General features: G+C 33.1%; 1 protein-coding gene and 1 pseudogene across 4 annotated transcripts in view; one reads left to right on the forward strand and one right to left on the reverse strand.

Annotated features, from left to right (window-relative positions):
* The window catches only part of CRY1 (cryptochrome circadian regulator 1), a 74,169-nt gene that overhangs the window by 35,588 nt on the left and 15,021 nt on the right, over positions 1-23,560 (forward strand). For 3 of the 4 annotated variants that reach the window (XM_006205864.3, XM_072973063.1, XM_072973062.1), the window contains exon 2: positions 13,913-14,021. In XM_006205864.3, coding sequence (XP_006205926.1) covers positions 13,913-14,021 — 109 coding nt within the window. Of the gene's footprint in view, positions 1-6,765; positions 6,881-13,912; positions 14,022-23,560 lie in introns of all 4 variants that reach the window. The other variant, XM_072973061.1, reaches the window with a different exon arrangement.
* Positions 2,062-3,332, reverse strand: LOC102529669 (small ribosomal subunit protein eS8-like; annotated as a pseudogene).

Below are 23,560 nucleotides of genomic sequence, written 5' to 3' on the forward strand. Positions count from 1 at the left end.
ATGTATATTGATTTTGTACCCTGTAACTTTACTGTATTCATTTATTATTTATAATAGTCTTTTGGTGGAGTCTTCGAAGTTTTTTATTCTTATATCCTGGGGGTATATACTTAGCCTCTCTATGCCTCAGTTCCTCATTTGCATATGAGGGAAGTACCTATATCAAAGGGTTGTTGCATATACACCTGTAAAGTGGTTAGTGCTTGGTACACACTTTCTAACAGTTTGTAGCTGTTATTGTTGTCATCATCATCATTATCTAGCATGCAAATTTCATGATGCCAGGCACTTTATTTTGTTTTCTTTTTACCCCAGGGCCCACAACAATGTCAGTAAGATCTCAATAAATTTATGATTCATAAATGGATGGATAGATTGCATAATGTGAATATCACTGTTTGCAATAATATCAGTATAGGGAAGTACTTGACTATTAGCCAAACCTCAAACAGACCTATGTGACATGTGCTAAGTCATAGATTTTTTAAAAAGAAGATGATTTTTTTTTTAGCGTTTTAGTCTTACTTTTCGAAGGTGAAAATAGAAATTTTATTAAATCTTTTCCTGTCTTTATTGAGATATAATTGACACTTAACAAGTATTTTTCTGAAGGAGAGAAATTTCTAATAGACTACTGAAAAGCATTACACACATCTGGGAAAGCATGCTTTTGAACACGTGTTGGGCAAGTTTTATTTAGTTGTATGTAAATCCTTTAAAGCCTAAAAGTATATCTTACACTTGATTTTGGCCTAATCTGATGTAGTCACAATGCAGTGGTTTCTAAAATTAGACAGAAAAAAGAGTTCTAGATTATAAATAGCTTTGTTTGACTTTTGAGATCAGAAGAGGCTTAAGTTACATAGATTGTATTGGTGTAAACTGATTCCAGAAATTGAATGGAAACTCTATTATTAATTCTGTTATTAGTAGTAAGAAACTCTGTTATTAATTCTAATAATTTTTCTGTGTATTTTTTATGTATTGATAATATCAATACATCTGTAAATAATCATGCTTTTGTTTCTTCCTTTCCCATCCTTATAACTTTCATCTCTTGTTCTATTACTACATTGGTTAGGCCTACTAGTATCAGGATGAATAGAAATAGTTATAGCAGGCATCCCTAAGACAACATTTTACCATTAAATATGTTTTCTGTATTTTTGTGGATGCCCTTTTTCACATTAAGAAAGTTACCTTCTTGTCCTAGTTTGTTGAGGCTAAATGGAAATTGAATTTAGTAGCTACTCTTTCTGTGTATGTTCAGTTGGTCATATGATTTTTTCTTTCATTCTATGAATGAAGTGAATACATTAACCAATTTTTAACGTTAAACTAACCTATATTCTGTAGATAAGCCCAGCTTGATCATGATGTATATTTTTTAATATATTGCTGGATTTGATTTGCTAATATGGTATGCTTATGATTGAGATTGGTTTGTAATTTTCCTTTTGTACCGTTCTCGTCAGCTCTTGGTGTCAAGGTAAACCTAACCTCATAAAGTGAGTTGAAGTGTTTTCCTTTTTTGTCTGTTTTTGTATGAGGTTAGAATCCTCTATAAAATTAAAGCTATCTTCCATGAATGTTTGGTAGAATTCATCTGTAAAGCTAACTTGTCTCTTATGTTTTCCTTTTAAGATTTTTATCAACTTCTTTTTTTGCTCTTGAGTCAGTTTTGGTAAGTTTAAATTTCTTCTTAAGGCAGTTTTGGTAAGGAATTTATCCATTTCAAATTTATTTGCATAAAATTATTCATGCTATCTTATTTTCTGTTTAACCTCTGCAACATCTGTGATTATATTCCTTTTATTATTCTTTATAGTGTTTACTTTGGCTTCTCTCACTTTTTCCCTTAATTTATCTTGTCAGAGGTTTATATTATTATCTCTTTGAATAATAAACTTTGGGTTTGTTGTTTCTATTATGTATTTGTGTTCTGTGTTCACTAATTCCTACTCTTGATCATTTCCTTCTTTCTCTCTTCTCTTTTTTCTTTTGTTTTCATAGAACAATAAACATCTTTATTACTTGAGCTAATAAAGGAGGGCGGAGGATTCATTTGCCTTTCCAAACCTTGATTTTCCTCGGATAGAACTCAAGTGTTTTGCCCTCTAGCACAAAGCCAATCTGCTTGGCTACACTGGTCTGATCTTGAAACAATGCATGCAAAAAGCTTGCCCTGCTAGAACTGTTCCTTCAGAAGACTGATAACTTTGGCATTCCTTTTCCTTTCATCATATTTCTTTTGAGTTTTCTTTGATCAGTTTTTGTTTAATGTCTCTCTCTCTGTCTTTAGGTGTCAGCTTGGCTCCCTTCTTGCAGCCTAGGGGCAGTGCATAGTGGCACTCCTACTGCTGTCTGTGTGGTGTGCTGTCAATAAGCATGATGCAGTTCTTCACCAGGGTCTTGGTACAGACCAGTTTATTGTTGGATGCATTGTAGACAACATCTAATCCTCATTTTGCACATGCAATACTCCAAGCCCCAGGAGAAGTTACCAACGTCCCGCTTCAAGGCACGGTACTTTTTCCTTTTCTCTCTGCACATGGACTGTATGTATGAGGCGGGGTCTAGTCTTAGTGTTGGCAGTGGGGATTCACAGCTCATAGTTCTGCTTCTTGTAGTAGGCCTTTCTCTTGTTCTTTGCCTTGTGGTACTTGTGCCAGTTGTCCCCAGATATGTCTACTGTCCCAAAATATCCTCATTGCTCAGCACTGGCTGGAAAATAATTTCCTTCTTTGTGGTTTTTTTTTTTTTTTAGGATACTCTGTGCTATTTTCATAACTCAATTTGAAGTCTTTTTTTCTAATGTAAACATTTAAGCCTATATATTTTCTTCCAGTACCACTTTTTTTTCTGTTTTATATTCTGCACATTTTAGATATATTTTCTTCATTATCATTCAGTTCTAGGTATTTTCTAAAATCCATTATGATGTTCTTTGTCCCATAAGTTGTTTAGAGGAGTGTTTTTTAATTTCAAAATATATGATTGATACTAGTTCCTTTAAATTTGTTGAGTACAGTGTTATGACCTAGTACAGGGTCAATTTTCATAAATATTCCATGTATACTTGAAAAAATATTCTTTACTTATTGGTTATGGTATTCTCTGGCTGCTTTATATATTATGTCTTTGTCTTCGGTTTTGTGTAGTTTCAGCATGATGTATCTAGATGTGGATCCTTTCTCTTTCTTCATCTCTCCCTCTCTATATCTCTGCTGATTTTTTTCTGTTCTTTATTTCTATCTTTATTACCTCCCCTCCATGCCACCTCCCATCTCCAGCCCTGTCTCCTTCTCTTTCTTACCCTGCTTGAGATACATGAGTTTCTTGCATTGGTATTTTTCAGTGATTCTGGAAAATTCTCAGTCATTTTCAAGCCTCTCATTCTGCATCTCAGATTAAGTTCTTGTTTCTTTATTTTATGATTGATTTTGGTGGAACTTTTTCTGTAGAAATTGAAGCATGGGTTGAAGCTAAGAATCCAGAGAGGATTTGTAATTTTTTTTTTTAATCTCAGATCACAGCCAACCCAGAACCACTTTAAATGTAATGATATGCATGAGGTGTTTGGGACCACTTTCCATCCATGAATTTGCATTGAGATTATGCATAGAGAAGGATGCACAAGAATTTTATAATCAAATAAATTATTTTAGGTTTATAGAAAACATATAATGATAATACAGAGTCCTTGTGTACTTTGTACCCAGTTTCCCCTAATATTAACATCTTACATTAACACTATACTTTTGTCAAAACTGAAAAATTGTAGCACTAGCTAAATTCCAGACTATATTCAAATTTCCACTAATTTTTTTTTTCTGTTCCAGGATCCCACCCAAAATACCTCATTGCATTTAGTCATGTGTCTCCTTAGTCTCCTCTGTCATGTGACAGTTCCTCAGACTTTCCTTGTTTTTTATGACCTTTTTGATTTAGAGTACTATTCATGTATCTTATAGAATGGCTCTCAGTTTAGAATTTGTCTGATGTTTTTCTTATCATTAGACTGGGGCTATGGGTTTTGTGGAAAATATCACAGAGATGAAATGTTTTTCTCATTATATCAAGATGTACATGATATCATCACAATTGACACTGATGATGTTTACTCTGATCATGTGGTTAAGGTAGTGTTTGCCAGGTTTCTCCACTGTAAAATTACTGTATTTTCTCTTTCCATTCAGGAATGGGAGATTTTGTTTTCTTTCAACCCATACAGAGTAGAGACAGGAAAGTTTCCTTCCTGTTCTGTTCTGTCCTATTAAGATTTATGTCCTGTTTACATTTGAACTGTGGATGAAGCTGTTTGAAGCCCAGACTTTATACTGAGGGTCTATTATTAGTTTCTTCACTTGGATGAGTCTTGGGCCCATGTCCTGTCCCCCTCAACCTGGATTATGTTCAAGATTTCCAGCGCTCTATAGAAATCCTCGAGGCTAAAGCTGACTTTAGCACTCTGCTTATTAACCTCTTATTTTGGGGGCAGTCCAGTGAATTATGTTCAGAAGTTTTCTTTTGTTACTGTTTTTTGTTAGCTTGTTTTCAGTTATTTCTGTGGGGTATCTTAATCCAATGTACTGTCAGCAAAAGAAGTTGGTCGGTTTCTTTTGTCATTGATTTTGAATATATTTTGAAATTAACACTTGTGTCGGGGGAAAATCCATCTTAGTATTAGAAAATACATCTTTGTAGTCATTCTTCCAGTCCTTCCCCCACCACACACACGCAATTCTTTTGAATTTCTTGATTTAAGGATACTGTTTTCTCTGCTTTGATTGGCCTTTCCTACTTTATCCTTGTGATCAACAGCTGTTGATTCTAAACTCTGCTCAAATGTTTTCTTCCTCATTCCTTCCCCTGTCTCCTTTCCCCTGGTCGTCCTCCACAGAGTTAAATTTCTTCTGTGCTGCCATAATATACCCTTCATTAAGAAATTCACTATATGGTACATATATATCAACATTGGTTTAGATATTATGGTAGATGTTATTATTGTTCACCATTATTCACCTGAAGGTTTATGCCTCTGCCATCTTGAAGTTTGGCTTGGCCATGTGACCTGCTTTGACCAATTAAATGTAAGCAGAAATACCTTGGCTGATCTTGGTATATAGTGTGAATTAGAAATAAACTTTAGTTATTTTAAGAAGCTGAGCTTTGGGAGTTGCTACCTCAGTGTAACTTAACGTATTCTTTCTTAATTGACATACATACTCATCCCCCATCTTGAAGGCAAAAACTATATTCTCATCATCTTTATGTCCTTAAACCTGTCAAGTTAATTTTCTTAAAATACTTTACATTGTCATATATCCTGTAGGAAAGTAGCATTATATAGTGCAAAGAGCATGGGTTTAGAGTCAGACATATCCAAATTAAATTTTATTTCATTGCTTAGCTAAGTTACTTTGGAAAATGTCCTTGATGAGGTTTATATTCATTTTTAAAATGATATACCTTGTAAAGTTGTTGGGAATATAGTGTATGTAAAGTACCTAGTATAACAGACATTTAGAGAATGTTCTTTCCCTCTCATGTTTCTTAATTCTCCATTGACTTATTGAATCAAGTCCTTAAAATCCCTCTCTCCTGCCTTTGTTAATTTATTTATTTGGTTACTCATTAGATAAATATGTTTTGAACTTATACTGTATGTCAAGCATTGTCTAGGAAAGTGGTGAACAAGGCCTAGTCCCAATCTTTAAAGAGGCTACAGTCCTACAGCCAATAATTCTTCCTTCCTATCTCCAGCTATTAAAATTATATTAATACAGCAAGGCTTCTTTCTATCATTACCTTGAAATTTTTGCTTAAATTTCTCCCCACCTCAAAAAAAGAAAAAACCTAGAGGTGATTTCTCCCCTTGATTTTCCATAGCAAATTAATGGTATTCATATATCTCTTAAATGTTGCATTCTGCCATGACAATTTCTATTGTATTCATATACATTGTGTGTATTTTCAAGTTTCTTTTCTAAATTTTAAGCTCTTTGAATATTGGGATCTCATATCATTTATCTTGTTTCCCTCAGATCAAGAAAATTATGTGAATAATGAATAATGTCACTCCTTAGTTGGTATTTAAGGAATTTATGGGGGAATTTTTGGTCATCACAGTGATTGGAGGGTGCTAGTGGAATTAGTGAGGAGAGGCCAAGAATGGAAGACTTCTTGCAATGCTCAGGATAGTCTCTCAGAATAAATAGTTGTCCTGAGTCCCACATAACTTTCAGATATTTTGCCAGATGTTTCATGTAAGTGAAAAACTTATTCATGATTTTCTGACTCTAGAACCTAAATCCAGTTTTATATGTAAACACTAGGTATTTTTCATACAATTTTACTATACAGTGAATGTTCCTGAAATACATTTATCATTCATGTAAATCAAGGAAAGGTTGCACTTTGTCCAGAACTTCACTAAATAAGTCTTGCTTGACAGTATAAAAAGTCATGTCACCAAAGGCAATACCACTCGTGGTATTTAAGTGACCAGTAATGCAACTGTATCATTCTGTCTTTGTAGCTGTTGAATTTTAAATGATTCTGTTTGTAGGTGTAGGAATCTAACTAATTCATTGTCTCCTTGTGTCATGGCTAGATATTTACTTACTGGAAGTAAATATTACTTCTTTTTAAAATAAAAATGACTTTCCTTTAACTTCTTCCATGTATTATATTAGAGCATTATGTTAGTGCTTTAAAATTGTATATGTGAATATGTTATATTATCTGTGAATTTCATTTCAGAACTTAAAAGAGGGCAGTGAAAAATATTCACTATAAAAAGTGACATTGTGTCATGATATTGGTCTACTGATTTATCACCAACAGAGCCTGGCAAAATGCAAAAGTTGCTTTTAAGGTACATATTTAATACTTATCCAATATTAAACTATTCAGGGAAAATTTATATCACAAATACTCTGATAATTGAGTAAAAATTTGTTACAAACTGGATGAAAAAAGCATATGTAAACTTTATTCAATTTATAGAGACAAATTGCTATTTATAATTTTTGAATTTCTGATAAAACACCATAGACTCGTTAATGACTGAGACTCTCCATTTTTTTCTTTATTATAATTAATGTATCCAGAACTTTAACTTTTAAAAATTTAACTGTGTTGTTTCAAATGGAGAATAGAAGAGATTTTGCATGTGATTTTAATGATCTTAATTTATATTCTTTAAATCAGTTCTCTAGGATTAGCAATTAATTGTTTTGGTTTAGATATTCATGTAGTTTTCATTGTTGAGCATGTGATAAGATATATTTTATAAACTAAAGTGCAGAACCAGATGGCTTTATTTTAATATGATACATGTTAATTCATAATGCCTTGTTTTTAGCAGGAATGGGATTGTGTTGTATCTTACCATTGCCTTTTTTGGACTATTTTATAGACAGAACTAGAAATTCTAGTTATATAAAGCTGTTCTAGCACAGCCTGGAAAGTAGGTCATTGTTATGGGGAGTATACCAAACCTCCCACTGGTTGCTATAGCAATGACCTACTTTAAGAAACTATTTCTGTTGATTCATGTTGAAATCATCTTTTGGAACTGATATAAGGAAACTCACTGCCTGGAATTTTTTTCTAATAGTAAGGTAGTGATCGCTAAATGTAAAAAAATTCCTTAAAATGTTTAAAGTAAAGAAGTATATTTCCTCACTTAACATCTGTTCATTTTACTTTGAAGTGGTGTAATTAGTATTGTAATTAAATAACACCAGAACTGTTCTTCTATGTAGGCAATATGTTATGCAAAGGGATGTAGTAAGTGTTACTACCACTTGGCCTATTTAAAAACCAATCTGTTGCATGTAGTTAATAGCGTTATTAGCTGAGCCTTCAAATGAGTATGGTTTCAAGAAAGCAGTGAATATACCAAATTGGATAGAGTCTGACAATATGTTCCTATTAAAAATTGTACCCTATGTAATTTCAATGTATTATATTAAATCATTCCATTCAATATTGGATTCCTTTTCTGAGGCACATCCATTTGTAACAGAAAGGTTGAAATTGTGTTGTCTGGAACATGTTGAATCTGAACTCTGACAGAACTCAATCTCTTCCTGGTTAGGGTAAAGGCTGAAAGGTTAGACTTTATACAGTACCCTTTGAAGTAACATTATTCCTTCAGCACTAAAAAAAAGAATCTTACTATCAATGAGTTGATACTTTCAACTTGGGACACTAGAGATTTTATTTTATGGTACTATCAAGGAAGAATTATATACTTAGAGATTAGTTGAGTCAGGGTCACTGTATCTTATTATATTTGTTCATATTCAATTTGCCTTGTCAGTGGGAAAGATTTTCATGAAACCTTTGTTCAAAGTCACATTCAAGGGAAGTTATGAATTCAAAATGATTCTGTATATAACTGTAGACATCCAAGTAATTCATTGTCTCCTTTTGTCATGCCTAGTTATTTACATATAGAAATACATGTTACTTTTTTTAAACTATAAATTATTCCCAAAGGAGAATAATTATAACTTCTGCTTAATGAATATCTACCAATACTAGTGATTTTATACTGTTTCTAATCCTTTCAACAGATGTTCAAGACAACTCTGTAAGTCATTTTCTTCTATTTATGATCTTTTCAACAAATTGTATAAGGCACATGATGAGATTTTTATTTCAAATACAGAAACCAAAACACAGATAAAGAAAACTGTATAGTTAGGAATGAGACAGGTACTTAATTTGAAATCCAGCAGAAGGTGATATATATATGATAGTTATAGTATAAGGTACAATCTGAAAGTTTCTCTAGGATGAGGTATATTATGTCCTTTGACAGTTTAAAGGATGGGGAAATTACTTTCAGATGGAAGACTGACGATTAATAGAATATGAGCTTGAAGAGATAGGAATTGGAAAAGGTATTCTAGGCCTAGGGAAGACCATGGAGCAAATTCTAGGAGATTGAATGTGTGGGGAAAAGGGAAATAGTTTGGTTTGGTGAGAGGGAAAGAGGAGTTGTAGGAAAGAAACCTGGAATCCTAAGTTAATTAAGCAAAATAATTTGTTATTTATTCTATAGGGAATGAGTCTCTGAAGACCTTTGTACAGGGAAGTGTGTCTCAGGAAGATCTGGTATTATGTGTAAAATGAATTAGAATGGAGAGAGATTGTTGGTAGGCATATCCATTTTAAGACATTGCAGCAAATAATACCAGCAAATGATGACAAGTAGAAGAATTATTGTAGCAAGAATAGAAGTGGCAGGAAGAAGAGAACTGAAAAATAATAACACATAAATAATCCTACTTCCTATGGGTCAGGCACTGTTCTAAGAACTTCACATTTATTAATTTATTTAACTCTCACAACAGTGCTATGATATAGAACATATTACTATCCTAGTTTAACAGATGAGGAAATTAGAATTTTTCAGGATTGATTGAAGGGTAATAATTTGTTACTGTTAATTGTTAAATCATGGGACATCTGTGCAATGGAATACAGCAAAACCATGAAAATTGATGTCATAGAAGTACGTCTTTTATTTTGGAAAAATGTTTACTATGTGTTAAACCAGGTTTACAGTAGATACAGTTTTTCTCAGTTTTCTTCTACTTTGAAGAAACATATACTAATTTTATACCTTTTTATGAAGTTAAAAATAAGCGTATGTGTCTTTCTTCTTTACTTCCACCCCAAACTCCCACTCTCCAAGGGTAGCTATTATTAATAGCTTGGTGAGTATCCTTCCACTTATTTTCTCTTGCACAAATAACATAAGTAGATACATGCAAAATAAGTTTTATTTTATAAAAATAATATATACAATAGTTTTAAGGCAAAAAGTCTTATAACAAAGGACAACATCACCATGTGTTCTCCTCTATCCTGCTCTTTCTCTTTTCTTCACAGTCTCTCCTAAAATACCTTTTTAAGTCCACTGTACTTCTATAATTTTTATGTGAAATTATAGTGATGTAAATGAAGGAAAAACATACTATGAAAGAAAAACACCAATAACATCTCTGGGAGGAAGACCCTATACTTAAATACAATTTCTATTCCTTTGTTTTATGAAGTATGGAAACAAAATTAATTTTTTGGTTACAAAACTTTTTTCATTGCTTCAGTCCACATCATACTGTACAATGTTTTGTTTATACGATGTTTATTAAGAAGCATTAAGAATGCTTATTCAGCTTGTGAACATAAAAGGGAAAAATAAAGGGCTAATTATTAGCAAATCCAGGTTTACCTGCTCATTTTATAAATTAATCAGGCCTTGTTTTTCTTTTCCCATCTTACTGTCTATCATTGACCTGCTTGTACTACATAAAAACTTTTCTTCCAATAAAGTAAAATGTGGACAACTCTTGCTGCTTAGCTCTGATAGAGAAGGTACTGAATCTAATAGCACAAAAGAGATTTGAGGATTATCTCTGCCTTGGATTATCCTTCCGGGACATTTTAGTTTTGTACTGTTTAAATTTAAGAAAACTTAAAAATTGCTAGTTCATTCAACTTATTCAATTTTGATCTGAGTACTACAGGGTCTAAAAAGTCTTACCAAGCAAGTATAGAAACTAGATGCTTCCCAATAAATACTTATCACCAAACATGATGAGTTATTCATAGTTACAGATAATTTTACAGAACTCAGTTGCTTTTATATTGCTATAACAACAACAATCTTCTTCCCAAAATATTTGTACATTGGTAATGGATTAGGATGGGGATGGAGTATTAGGGAAGTGACTCCAAACCAGGACAGAAATGAGATGTGGTGAAATATAAATGTGAGGATAGAGAGGTTTGTTTCCCATTTGTTTAAAGACAGTTGTGAGACTTCCTAAGGTGAAATAATGGGATGTCTTTAACATCCTTGTGAGTATTGTACTGAGACTCCCCAAGCCCATAGAGATAATGAATCCTAAAGGACAAAGAATATCAAACTTGACTAGGTATACTGATGTCACTGATAACCACAATTGTAGAAATTAACAAGACTCTCTTGGTGAAATGGTGGCATCAGAATGGGTAAGGAGAACAAAATGATCTAGATGGAACATCCTTATAGAACACTGCTGTCCAGTAGAACTTTCTGCAATGATGAAAATGTTCTTTACCTGTGCTGTCCAATATGGTGGCTACCTACTAGCCACATATATGGCCATTTAGAGGCCTTGAAATGTGGCAAATGTGAGTGAGGAATTGAATTTTTTAATTTTAATTAAAGTTAAATGGCTACATGTGCCTGGTGGCTACTACCATAGTGGACAATGCATTTCTGAAATATGCCTTCCCATTCATCTTTTTTTAAATTGAGTTATAGTCAGTTTACATGTTGTGTCAATTTCTGGTGTATAGCACAATTCTTCAGTTATACATGAATATACATATATTCATTTTCATATTCTTTTTCACTGTGAGCTACTACAAGATATTGTATATATTTCCCTGTGCTATACAGTATAAACTTGTTTATCTATTTTATATATACCTGTCAGCAAATACAAATCTCAGACTCCCGGTCTATCCCTCCCACCCCCCTCCCCCTGACAACCACATGTCTGTATTCTATGTCTGTGAGTATGTTTGTATTCTATGTCTGTGAGTATGTTTCTGTTTTATATATAAGTTCATTTGCTGTTGTCTTCTTCTTCTTTTTTTTTTTAGATTCCACAAATGAGTGATACCATATGGTATTTTTCTTTCTCTTTCTGACTTACTTCACTTAGAATGACATTCTCCAGGGACATCCATCTTGCTGCAAATGGCATTATGTTGTCATTTTATGGCTGAGTAGTATTCCATTGTGTAAATATACCACATCTTCTTTATCCAGTCAGCTGTCGATGGACATTTAGGTTGTTTCCATGTCTTGGCTATTGTAAATAGTGCTGCTATGAACATTGGTGTGCAGGTGTCTTTTTCAATTAGGGTTCCTTCTGGATGCGTGCCCAGGAGTGGGATTGCTGGGTCATATGGTAAGTCTGATTTTAGTCTTTTGAGGAATCTCCATATGGTTTTCCACAATGGGTGCACCAAACTGCATTCCCACCAACAGTGTAGGAGGGTTCCCTTTTCTCCATAGCCTCTCCAGCATTTATCATTTGTGGACTTTTGAATGATGGCCATTCTGACTGGTGTGAGATGATACCTCATTATAGTTTTGATTTGCATTTCTCTGATAATTAGTGATATTGAGCATTTTTTCATGTGCCTATTGGTCATTCATATGTCTTCCTTGGAAAATTGCTTATTTAGGTCTTCTGCCCATTTTTGGATTGGGTTGTTTGTTTTTTTCTTATTAAGTCATATGAGCTCTTTATATATTCTGGAAAACAAGCCTTCATCAGTTTCATCTTTTGCAAATATTTTCTCCCATTCTGTAGTTTGTCATTTTGTTTTGCTTATAGTTTCCTTTGCTATGCAAGAGCTTGTAAGTTTATTTAGGTCCCATTTGTTTATTCTTGCTTTTATTTCTATTGCTTGGGTAGACTGCCGTAGGAGATAATTGCTGAGATGTATGTGAGATAATGTTTTGCCTATGTTTTCTTCCAGGAGGTTTCTTGTGTCTTGTCTTATGTTTAAGTCTTTAATCCATTTTGAGTTTATTTTTGTGTATGGTGTGAGGGAGTATTGTAACTTCATAGATTTACATGCTGCTGTCCAGTTTTCCCAACACCATTTGCTGAGGAGACTGTCTTTATTCCATTGTATATTCTTGCCTCCTTTGTCAAAGAGTAATTGACCAAAATTTTGTGGGTTCATTTCTGAGCTCTGTATTCTGTTCCATTGATCCATATGTCTGTTTTTGTACCAATACCATGCTGTTTTGGTTATTGTAGCTCTGTAGTATTGTCTGAAGTTCCTTACCATTCATCTTAACCATCCCTCATCACAAGTAAGACACAGTCATCATTCTGAAAGAACGCATGACCTGTGGAAAAATGAGACAAATATTTAAGATTAATATTTAACCTTAAGATTAAAAACATAAAAGAAGTAAAGTAAAGAGGAAATAAGATGTGTCCAGCTAAGAAGAACAGAATCTAAATGAAATGTTAGAGAAGATTAACGTGAGGCAAACAATGAGATTGAACCTTCCAGGGATGACATCTCTTTGGATTTGCTTTTGGGGACCACTCCATTTTTTCACACTATTAAATGCACAGTAAGCAGTCTTCTGGTGCTACTCCAGAATTTCCCCATACATCTATCATGTGTATTCCTTGTTAATAATTATTTCATTGAAAAAAATCTGTAGTCCCACCTGCCTCGTGAAACCTTTTTTGAAAAAAATTAATCGGATATTCTCTATACTCACAGAGTTAATGCCACATAATTTAACATCTACTTATTATCAATTTATTTTTGTTTAATTATATTAGAAACTTGAAAATGGTCATTATGCTTTCTCTCTCTTAATTACAATATCCCTTAATACTACTTAAATTCTTAAATTATTCACTTGTGATTAAAATTGGATGTTTCCCTTATTTTTCAGTAGAAAATGTTCTGGATTTTTCAAGGTGGCTTTTCTATGCGAATTTGAATTTATTTTGCCAAGTTTACACAATGAGATTAATTCATTTTATTATTTGTTTATATGATTTTTATGTTTAGAAATTGAACTTTGCTAACAGTCACTATTATTTAATGAAAAGTTAATGATTTAATTTAGGAACTTCATTAAAACACTGAGAAACTTGTGATGTAATTTTTAAGAAAATTATAAGTACGGTTTTTGGAAACAGTAATTTACATATCAATTAGAAATAATAAGTTGATAAGTGGTAAAAAGATGATGGGCTGACATTTCAACTTTTAGAATAACATGATTTTGCATTACTTCATATCTTCTAAATATGTATTTTGAAGAATTTAAATAAAATTTTCTTCTCTATAGATTTTTGCTTCAGTGTCTTGAAGACCTTGATGCCAATCTGCGAAAATTAAATTCTCGTCTGTTTGTGATTCGTGGACAACCAGCAGATGTGTTTCCCAGGCTTTTCAAGGTAATTTGAAAAATCTTTGCATAAAATAATAATCCTTGGCCAAAGAAGACATATATTGTTAAATTAGGCATTTTAGGTAATTTAAATGTGGGGAATGTAAGTGTTTTTAAATTGAAAATTTGTGGGTTTTTTCCTTTATTTAATCAAATGGTGAAAAAAATGATTTACAATGAAAAGATAATTTTTCTTCTACCTTCAGCTGCTAGTTTCCCTCCCAGAAGCAACAACTACTACCAGTTTCTTGTGTATTTATTAGAAATATTCTTTACATAAATAAGAATGCATATGTATATGTGTTTATGTATAATTTGTGTGTGTGTGTATGTTATCACCCCCTCTTTAAAAGCCAAGAGAAGAGCATGCTATGTTATACCAATCTGTGCCATGCTTTATTCACGTAACTATGTTTTGAAGATTGTTGTTACTCTTAGTTTTTTAAATGGTATTCATCATAGTATTCCATTGTTTAGATATGCTATAATTTTTTTTAGTGTAGTGGACTTACAGTATTTTATTAGTTTGAGGTATATATCATAGTGATTGAATATTTTATAGATTACACACCACACAAAGTTATTATAAAATATTGACTGTATTCTCTGAGCTGTACATTACATCTCTGTGATTTATTTATTTTATAACAGATAGTTTATACCTCTTAATCTTCTTCATCTGTTTCACCCCTACCTCTACCCATCTCCCCTCTGGTAACCATTAGTTTGTTCTTTGTATCTGTGATCCTGTTTCTGTCTTGTTATATTTGTTTCCTTGTTTCATGTTTTAGATTCCACATATAAGTGAAAACATCCAGTATTTTTCCTTGTCTGACTTATTTCACTAAGCATAATACCTTCCAGGTCTATCCATGTTGTTGCTGGTGGCAAGAGTTCATTCTTATTTATGGCTGAGTAATATTCCATGTGTGTGTGTGTGTATGTATGTGTGTGTATGTGTCTGTCTGTCTTTTTTATCTATTCATCTGTTGATGGGCACTTAGATTGCTTCCATTTATTGACTATTGTAAATAGTAAATGGTGATGCAAACATTGGGGTACATATATCTTTTTGAATTAGTGTTTTCATTTTCTTCAGATAAGTACCTTGGAGTGGAATTGCTGCATCATATGACAGTTCTATTTTTAATTTTTTAAGGATATAATTTCTTTCACTAGCTTTCTGCTAAACATTTATTTTCCAGAGGTCTTTTGCCAACAGAAGTAATGTTGTCAGTGACCATCCTTGTCTAAATATGCGTATCTTTGCTCACATATGCCAGTAGATTTGTGGGATAATTCTTAGAAGACTTTCTGGGTCAAAAAGTTGTAACAATTCACATACTACCAACAATACAAAATTATAATTTTTTTTTAACTTGGTAGAGTCTTAAGAATCTCCTAGTCTTCACAGATATAGAAAACAAACTAGTGGTTACCAGTGAGGCTGGGATTGGGGGAATGAGAGGTGCAAACTATTAGGTGTAAGACAGGTTAAAAGGACATATTGTACAACATGGGGACTATAACCAATATTTTGTAATAACTGTAAATGAAATATGACCTTTAAAAACTGTATCAAAAATGAAAATAAATAAAATAAAAAAAGGTATGCCTGACCTGTGTATTTAGAATATGTTAGAGCTGGAACACTTAGTTCAGTCTTTTTATTGTGGAGATTAAAGAAAATAAAGCTTAGAGCAGCAAAATTACTTATTCACAGTAACCTTGATATTTTGTGTCTGAACTGATAATAAAAATCAAAACTTTATTTTAAAAAAGTACAATTCCTAGTCTTATTTCCCATCCCCTCCCCTTTTTTAAAATGAAAAAAACTAGTTCTAGAGAGATTAAATGAGTTGGCCAAAATCATAAAACTAGCTCATTGAAGTGCTCAGACCAAAAACTGAGTTTCCTAGCTGTCTTTTATTTGTCCCTTCCTATTTACTACCAGTAGAATTCCTAAGGTATATGTACTTTTTTCTTGCAGCTGTTTGATGCATCATATTTTTATAATAGCAATGTTTCTATCTTTAATGTAGAAGAGAACAGTTCTTTCTCCTGAATGAAAATATCCCCAATGCTAGGAATCAAATCAGCACTACCTAGACCTTTTTTTCATCAGCGTGAAAGACGTGTTTAGGGTTTGGCTAATGCAACAGACATGGCCAGTGAAAATTTGTTTTATTAAAGTTTGCTTCTTACTATAGCTGCTTAAAGTCAGAATTTAACCTAGGTGTATGGAAGAGCTCTGAGTAAAAAGTATATCAGAAACAATGGTAATGGTTTATCAGCAACTCATAAGTATGAAAGTATGTGTGAATAGTTGCCTCAACCCTATCTCTAAACGCATGTGGTATAAGTAAAATGAATCCTAAGACCATTTTACTTGCTTTAAAATAACAAGACATTTATTTACTTGCTTTGAAAAATAAAAACAGTGTAAGTCTGCAAGTCTCTTGTATCCTTTTCTCTTGAGCTTTCTTCTACCTAAAATAGCATATCATTGGATCAAACTATCTTCTTTATTTACATGATATCCTGTCTCTTTAGTTAAGCAGAGAGGCCATAAAATACAGATATTGAACACACACACATACACATAGAGTGCTTATTATTTTATTCTGATTTTTCCTTCTACACATAGTACTCTGTATAAAACATCATTTATGAAAACTTTCAGATTTATTTAGTATGTCTAGAGCCATAGAGGGAGTTAATTCCTTTTTTTAAAATTGTATTGTTTTTATTTTTACTTTTTGTTTAGAGGAGCTATATGCATGTGTTTCAAAAAAGAGCCCAAAAGTATACACAGTGATAAGCAGGTCTCCTTCCCACCCCTAACCTTTACACCCTGTTTCTCTGAGGGGGAAGATTCTTTTGTCGGTAACTAACTGACTCATTTACATTGTTGTTTCTGGTTTTATTATTCTAGTACGGCAAATAGTGAGAATTTTTAATAGGTAAGTAATTCTGTTTTCCACATTGGAGATAAAACTGGTTTGGACCTGATAACAGTGCCTTTAGTTTATTGGGGTGATGACAGTGATTTCAGTACAGATGTGTCTCTAGTATGCATCTTCTCTTGTAGCATTCGCTCATTTTATTCTGTTTATAATGAGTAGATTTAGGAATGGGGTCAGAGTACTTTTATAAACATATTTATTTATGTCTGATAAACTTGTTTTTTCTTATGTGCTTTCTACTTAGAATTTTTCTCAGTTAAATTCTAACTTAATATAAGCTAACAAGATGGCTTTTTTTTTAACTTCTCTTTTCTCATGTTCTACTGAAGAAATGATGGACTTAGCAGACACTAGCCTAGGCAAAACTTAAATGACTCTATTGATCATAGGTGTCTTACATAAATTATTATTATACAGTTAAATTTTACATCTACATTTGATGCCAGACTGATGAGCTATTAACACCATGTACATTCTATGGCCTGTAGAAACTTTTTATGAAGAGTTTAAAGTACTGGTTTAAAACATTCTCGTTATATTCAAGAAACAGAGACATGTCTTTATAAATGGATATACTGAACCATAATAACATGTTTTGTTAAAAAAAACTCAGAACAAATCAAAAAGGAACATATAAAGCTATTAACATTTCCCATGCATAAATTAATTTATGATTTTTGAATTATTTTGGATTCTTACTTTGTTATTTCATGGTACATGCTCGTTTGAATAAGAAAATTCATTCAGCAGATATTGATTTGAGTGCCCATGATATCCAAGGTGGTGGTCAAGGTGCTAGGGATATAGTGGTTAAGCAGACAGAAAAAATCCCTACCTTCATAGAGCTTACACTATATTAGGAAGGAGACCAATAATAAACAAGTAAATATACAATGTCAGATGGTGACAGATGCTAAAATAAAGTGTGGGATAGTAAGTCCCTAGGTGAGGGAAGAATAGTTTCTCTATATGGAATTGTGGAAGATCTCACTGATAAGGAGACATTTGATATCACTGAGCCATGCAGATATCTGGAGTATGATATATTGAATCACAGTATTTTTTAGCTTGTTCATCAAAACGTACTTTATTTTCCTACTCCCTTAAATCTAGGTTGTCCTTATATCTTGTTTTGACTGAGTGCCAAAGAAGATAATGAGTTCTGAATCCTAGGTCTCAAGTGACCTCGTAACCTCTACCTTGGTCCACTTGGAATGCTCCTTATACTATGTAAGGAAACCTGGGGTAGAATATCAAATTATGGGAGAGCACATGTAGAGAGAGAGGGCCAACCAAAAGCCAACACCAAGGTCTGATATGTATGAGAGAGGTCATTTAGATCCTCCACCAGCAGCCAAGCTGCCAGCTGATTACAGGCTCATGAATGAACCCAGGTGAGACCAACAGAATTATTATCTAGTTAACTGGCAGACTTGGAGAATTAACCATTTTAATCCGCTAAGATAATTGCAACATGGGGAAAGAGTGTCGCAGGTAGAGGGAACAGCAGTTATAAAGACCCTGATGTGGAAGTGTGCCATGCTTTGTTCAGGAACAGCAAGAAGGCCAGTGTGCTCTGGCCAGAGCACAGTGAGTGAAAATAAGAGATGGAATCAGAGAGGTTGGAAGAGCCAGATCATAGGACTTTACCATGTTAAGGACTCTGGCTTTTACTCTGAGTAAAATGGAATGCTATGGGAGATTTCTGAGTAGGGGAGTGACATGATTTCACTTACATTTTATAAGAATCACTCTGACTGTAGAGAATGGACACGAGAGAATGGAAATGCTATAAAGGCTTAAGCAGAAAGATCAGTTAGGAGGCCATGGCAGTTGTTCAGGAGCAAGATGACGGTGCCTAGGACTAGAGAAGCAGCAGAGGTGTGGAGAAATGGTAGAAATTTGGATACATTGTTTAAAAAGAGGTTATAGGGTTTGTTTATATGTGGTATATAAGAATCAAGGATGACTCCAGTGTTTTTAGCCTGGACAGATGACAGAATGGATTGCCATTTAGTGAGATGAGGAAGATTATAGAAGGAACAAGTTTAGGGAAAAATCAGGAGTTCATTTTTTTTTAAGTTTGAGATGCCTTTTAGACATCTGCATGTACTTGTTGAGTAGGCATTCAAGTCCAGAGCCCAGGGGAGAAGTCTGCACTAAATTTAGGAATCTTAAATATATAAATTATATTTAAAATGCTGAGACTAGCTTTATGGAATAAAGGAAGGGGTAGCAATATATGTATGGATGGAAATTTTTAGAGCTTTACCATCTTTATATTTAGGTTATTTTGTGAGATAACATCCTTTATGTAATTATACTACTTTCAATGCTTTCTCTTAGGAAGTTTGTGATTTATAACTTTGTTTTTATATAAAATTTAATGTTTCTTAATTATTTTTACAATATTACCCATGACTTTTAAGAACTTTACATCCATTTAGTGGTTCATTTTATGCCTTCTGAATGGTTGAACAAATAATTGTGATACACAAAAGGTTACAAATCTTAGTGCTTAATATTATAAAGTGAATATTCAGGTTTTTCACATGAAAATATTTTAATACTACATGCAATCTTACTGTTATGTTCAACTACTGAAATCCAAAGGTTAACCACATGTTGTTTAAAATAAAGACGTGTGCTAAAGAGTAGATAGAAACTTCTACCTCTGGTTAAGATGTAGAAAGTTGCAAAGACCATCATTCCCATCTTAACAGTGAAAAGAAAGTAAATATGCCACAGTATCATAGGTTTTTTGTTTTTTGTTTGTTTGTTTGTTTTTAACCTATCAGAGAGTTGAATAAATAAATAAATAAAATTCCATAAAGGGATGAGCCTTTCATAGGAAAGAAGGGACCTATGGCAACATCCCTGAAATCACAGCAGGAAGAGAAGGGAATCTACTGTAGTTAAGAGTAAAGAAAAACCAGACAAAATTTTACCAAGGTTTTTATGTGGGCTGACATGGCAGATTAGAATCCCAAGAAGTCCTAGTCAGAGAGCAAGTTTACATCCACTCTCTAGTTCTTTTCTTCAGTGCCTTCATGGAGTACCAGTGGCAGTGTGAAAAAATAGGTTGATGACTGAAAAAGCTGTACCTTGTAAAATTGTAAGATAATAAAGTAGAATTCAAGACAAAATTACCATAGATGAAGAATAAAATCCCACATCAAAAAGTTATAACCATCACGAACGTGTATTATCTACCAGAAGCATAAAAATACATGAATCTCAAATTGATAAAAGTAAAGAGATAAATAGATAAATTCACAATCATAGTTGTTGATTTTTACATCTCTCAATTATTGTTAGACTATACAAAAATTAATAAACATATAGATGATGTGAATAACATTACCAAATCAATTTGATGTAACTAATTTTTGTAGAACACTATACCCAAGAACTGCAGGATACATATTCTTTTCTACTGCACGTGAAATATGCACCAAGATAGATCATACACTCAGCCACAAAACCAGTATCAGTAAATTTCAAAAGGCTAAAATCTTACAGAATGTATTCTGACTTCAGTAGAGTTAAATTAAAACAAATGGCAAGAGAATAGCAAATCTTTGTAACTGAATGATAATGGAAGCACAATGTATCAAAATTTATGGGATTCAGCTACAGCAGTACTTAGAGGGAAATTAATAGCATTCAACACTCTATTAGAAAAGAAACAAAGAACTGAGCTTCTACCTTAAAAAACAGAGAAAGAATAAATTAAACCAGTAGTAAGTAGAAGAAAGGAAGTAATAAAGAGAGGAATGGAAATCACTGAAACAGAAAGCAAACAGCAGAGAAAATAAATGTGAAATAATCAGTGTATTGTGTCTCAACTCCAAAGCCACCCTTCTTTGCCCTGCTTTGTTTTATACTGAAGCTGGATGCTATAAACTTTTCTCCTTTGCTGACTGGCTTGATATTAGGTTTTGTCAATAGGAATTGCTAGCTGTTCTTTGTAAGGTCATAGCAGAATTGAAGGGGCTTTCTTTTCTTGTATCTTTATAGTTTTTTCCTAGCACCTTAGCCAGCCGATAAGCATGTGGGAAGACTGTAGCACTTACCTCAGTAACCCTCCTGGACAAGCTCCAGCTCATCCACATCCTCTGACAAATTTCTCTAGTGGACCACTTTTACAGATCAGCTCCGGTCAGCCCATGTCCTGCTGGAAGTTTCTCAGCCATTTAGTGATCTGTTCCTATGAACCAGCTCCGGATCTTACCCTCCGGCAAGTTTTTTCCCTACAGGGAAGGTTATGTGTTCCTGAGGCAGCACACCCCATACAATGAGATGTGAATCTCAGTAGGGGAAAGAAACAGAACTCTTCTCAGTTCTTAATTCATTACTTATTTCCCTTCCATTTAGAGGTGGTAGCTGCTTTCTGCAATTGCTACTCTTGGACTCCTTAGAACAGTACTATCCAACAGAAGCCACATGTATAATTTTTAATTTTCTAATAGCCATATTAAAAAAAGTAAAAAAGAAAAATGTGAAGTTAATTTTTAAGATGTATTTTGTTCCATCCCCAGTACCTCTATTAAAAATAAAATAAAATAAACTTAATTACCTCCCCCTAAAAAAATAAAATAAAATAATTTTAATAAAATATATTTTATTTAACCCTTCTATTAAAATATTACCCTTTCAATATAAAATAATTATAAAATTATTAAGCTATTTTTATCTTTTTTCATATGAAGGCTTTGAAATCCAATGTATATTTTATGCTTACAGCACATCTCCATTCCAACTAGCCACATTTCAAGTGCTCAGAAGCCACTTCTGTGGCTACTGGCTATCAACCATATTGGATGGTATAGCCTTAACTCTTATTCCTTGTATTGTTGACCACTTTTTACCTGCTAACGATTCTTTATATTGCATTTTCCCCATTCAGATTACTACTGTGGCTCTTCTTTTGACTGAACCCTGATTGAATCAGTCAACAAAGCCAAAAGCTGGTTCTTTTAAAGGATTAATGAAATTGACAGACTCTTCGCAATATTGATTAGGGCCCAAAATGGAGAAAACACAAATTACTTTTATCAGGAATAAAAAAGGGGACAACACTGAAGAGTCTCTAAATTTTAAAAACATTGGAAAGGATATTGTAAACATCATAATGTCACAATATATTGTATAACTAAGATGAAATGAAAAAACATTCTTGAAAAGTACAACTTACTAAAATTCTCAGAAGAAAAAAAAAAGAAAAATTGATTAGCCCTTTCTTAAAGAAATTGAATTTGTAATAAAAAACCTCCCCATAAATAAAATCCTGGGCCCAAGATGATCTTACTTTGTGAATTCTACCACATATTTAGGAAAGAAATTATACTAGTCTTAGAATCCTCTTTCAGAGGATAATGTTAGGAAGATTTCTCAACTTGTTTATGAGGCAGCATAACTCTGATACCAAAACTTGATGAAGAACTTTTAAGGGGGAAAAAAAGTGTAGCCAGGTGTCCTCCATAAACACAGACTCAGATATCCTTAGTATGTTAAAAAATTGAATTCAGCAATATTTTAAAATAATACTACACATGATCAGTGATGTTTATTTCAGGAATAGAAAGTTGGTTCAACATTTTAAAATGGTCAATTAACATAATTTTCCTATTAATATAAGAGTAAAGGTAAAGATACTAAGATTGTCTCAGTAGGTGAAGGAAAAAGCATTTGAGAGAATTCAACACCCGTTTATAATTTTAAAAAAATCTTTAAGCAAACTAGGAATGGAAAATTGCTAAATAATCAATTTGATAAAGGTTGTCCACAAAAGACATAGCTAATATCATACATAATGGTGAAACACTGAATGCTTTCCACCTAAGATAGGGAACAAAGCAAGTATATTCACTTTCACCACTTACTGAAAGTCTAGCCAGTGTAACTAGGGAAGAAAAAGAGTAGATAATTAACTTACCAGCTCACCTTCACTCTCCTGTTCTCTATCATAGCATCCTAGTTTTTTTTCTTTTTTTTTAATTGAGTTATAGTCATTTTACAATGTTGTATCAATTTCCAGTGTAGAGTACAATTTTTCAGTTATACATGAACATACAGATGTATTCATTGTCGCATTTTTTCACTGTAAGCTACCTCCTAGTTTTTCTAATAATTATTGTATACTTGCTTATTATTACCTCTGTATTGCAAGTCTTCCTTAGTAAGTTCCAGAAGGGAGGGACCTAGCATAGGACCTGGCCTATGATAAGAATTATAATAAATATTGGAATGTGAATGAATTCATTTACTGTTTGGGGAACTTTCTCCTCCATAGCTTTTCATTTTTCTTACGGAGAGCTGTTCATTAATTTATCCCCAGGGAAGAAGTGAATGATCTCATTGGTGAGTTTAATAGAAGTTAAGCAAGTACAACTCAGATCATACCTTTCTCCTCTTCAGTTGCAGAGAGCACATATCCTGTTCTCTTCTATATGATAAATTTTGTAGGAGCAGCCCACACTGCAGGGAGGGTGCTGCTTTTCACTGGGTAGGTAAATCTGTTTAATTCAGGGGTGAAATATTAGCAAGCTTACCTGCCCTTAAACCTAATATGTTTTCT

Source organism: Vicugna pacos, chromosome 12, assembly GCF_048564905.1.
Source record: "Vicugna pacos chromosome 12, VicPac4, whole genome shotgun sequence".
Lineage (NCBI taxonomy): Eukaryota > Metazoa > Chordata > Mammalia > Artiodactyla > Camelidae > Vicugna > Vicugna pacos.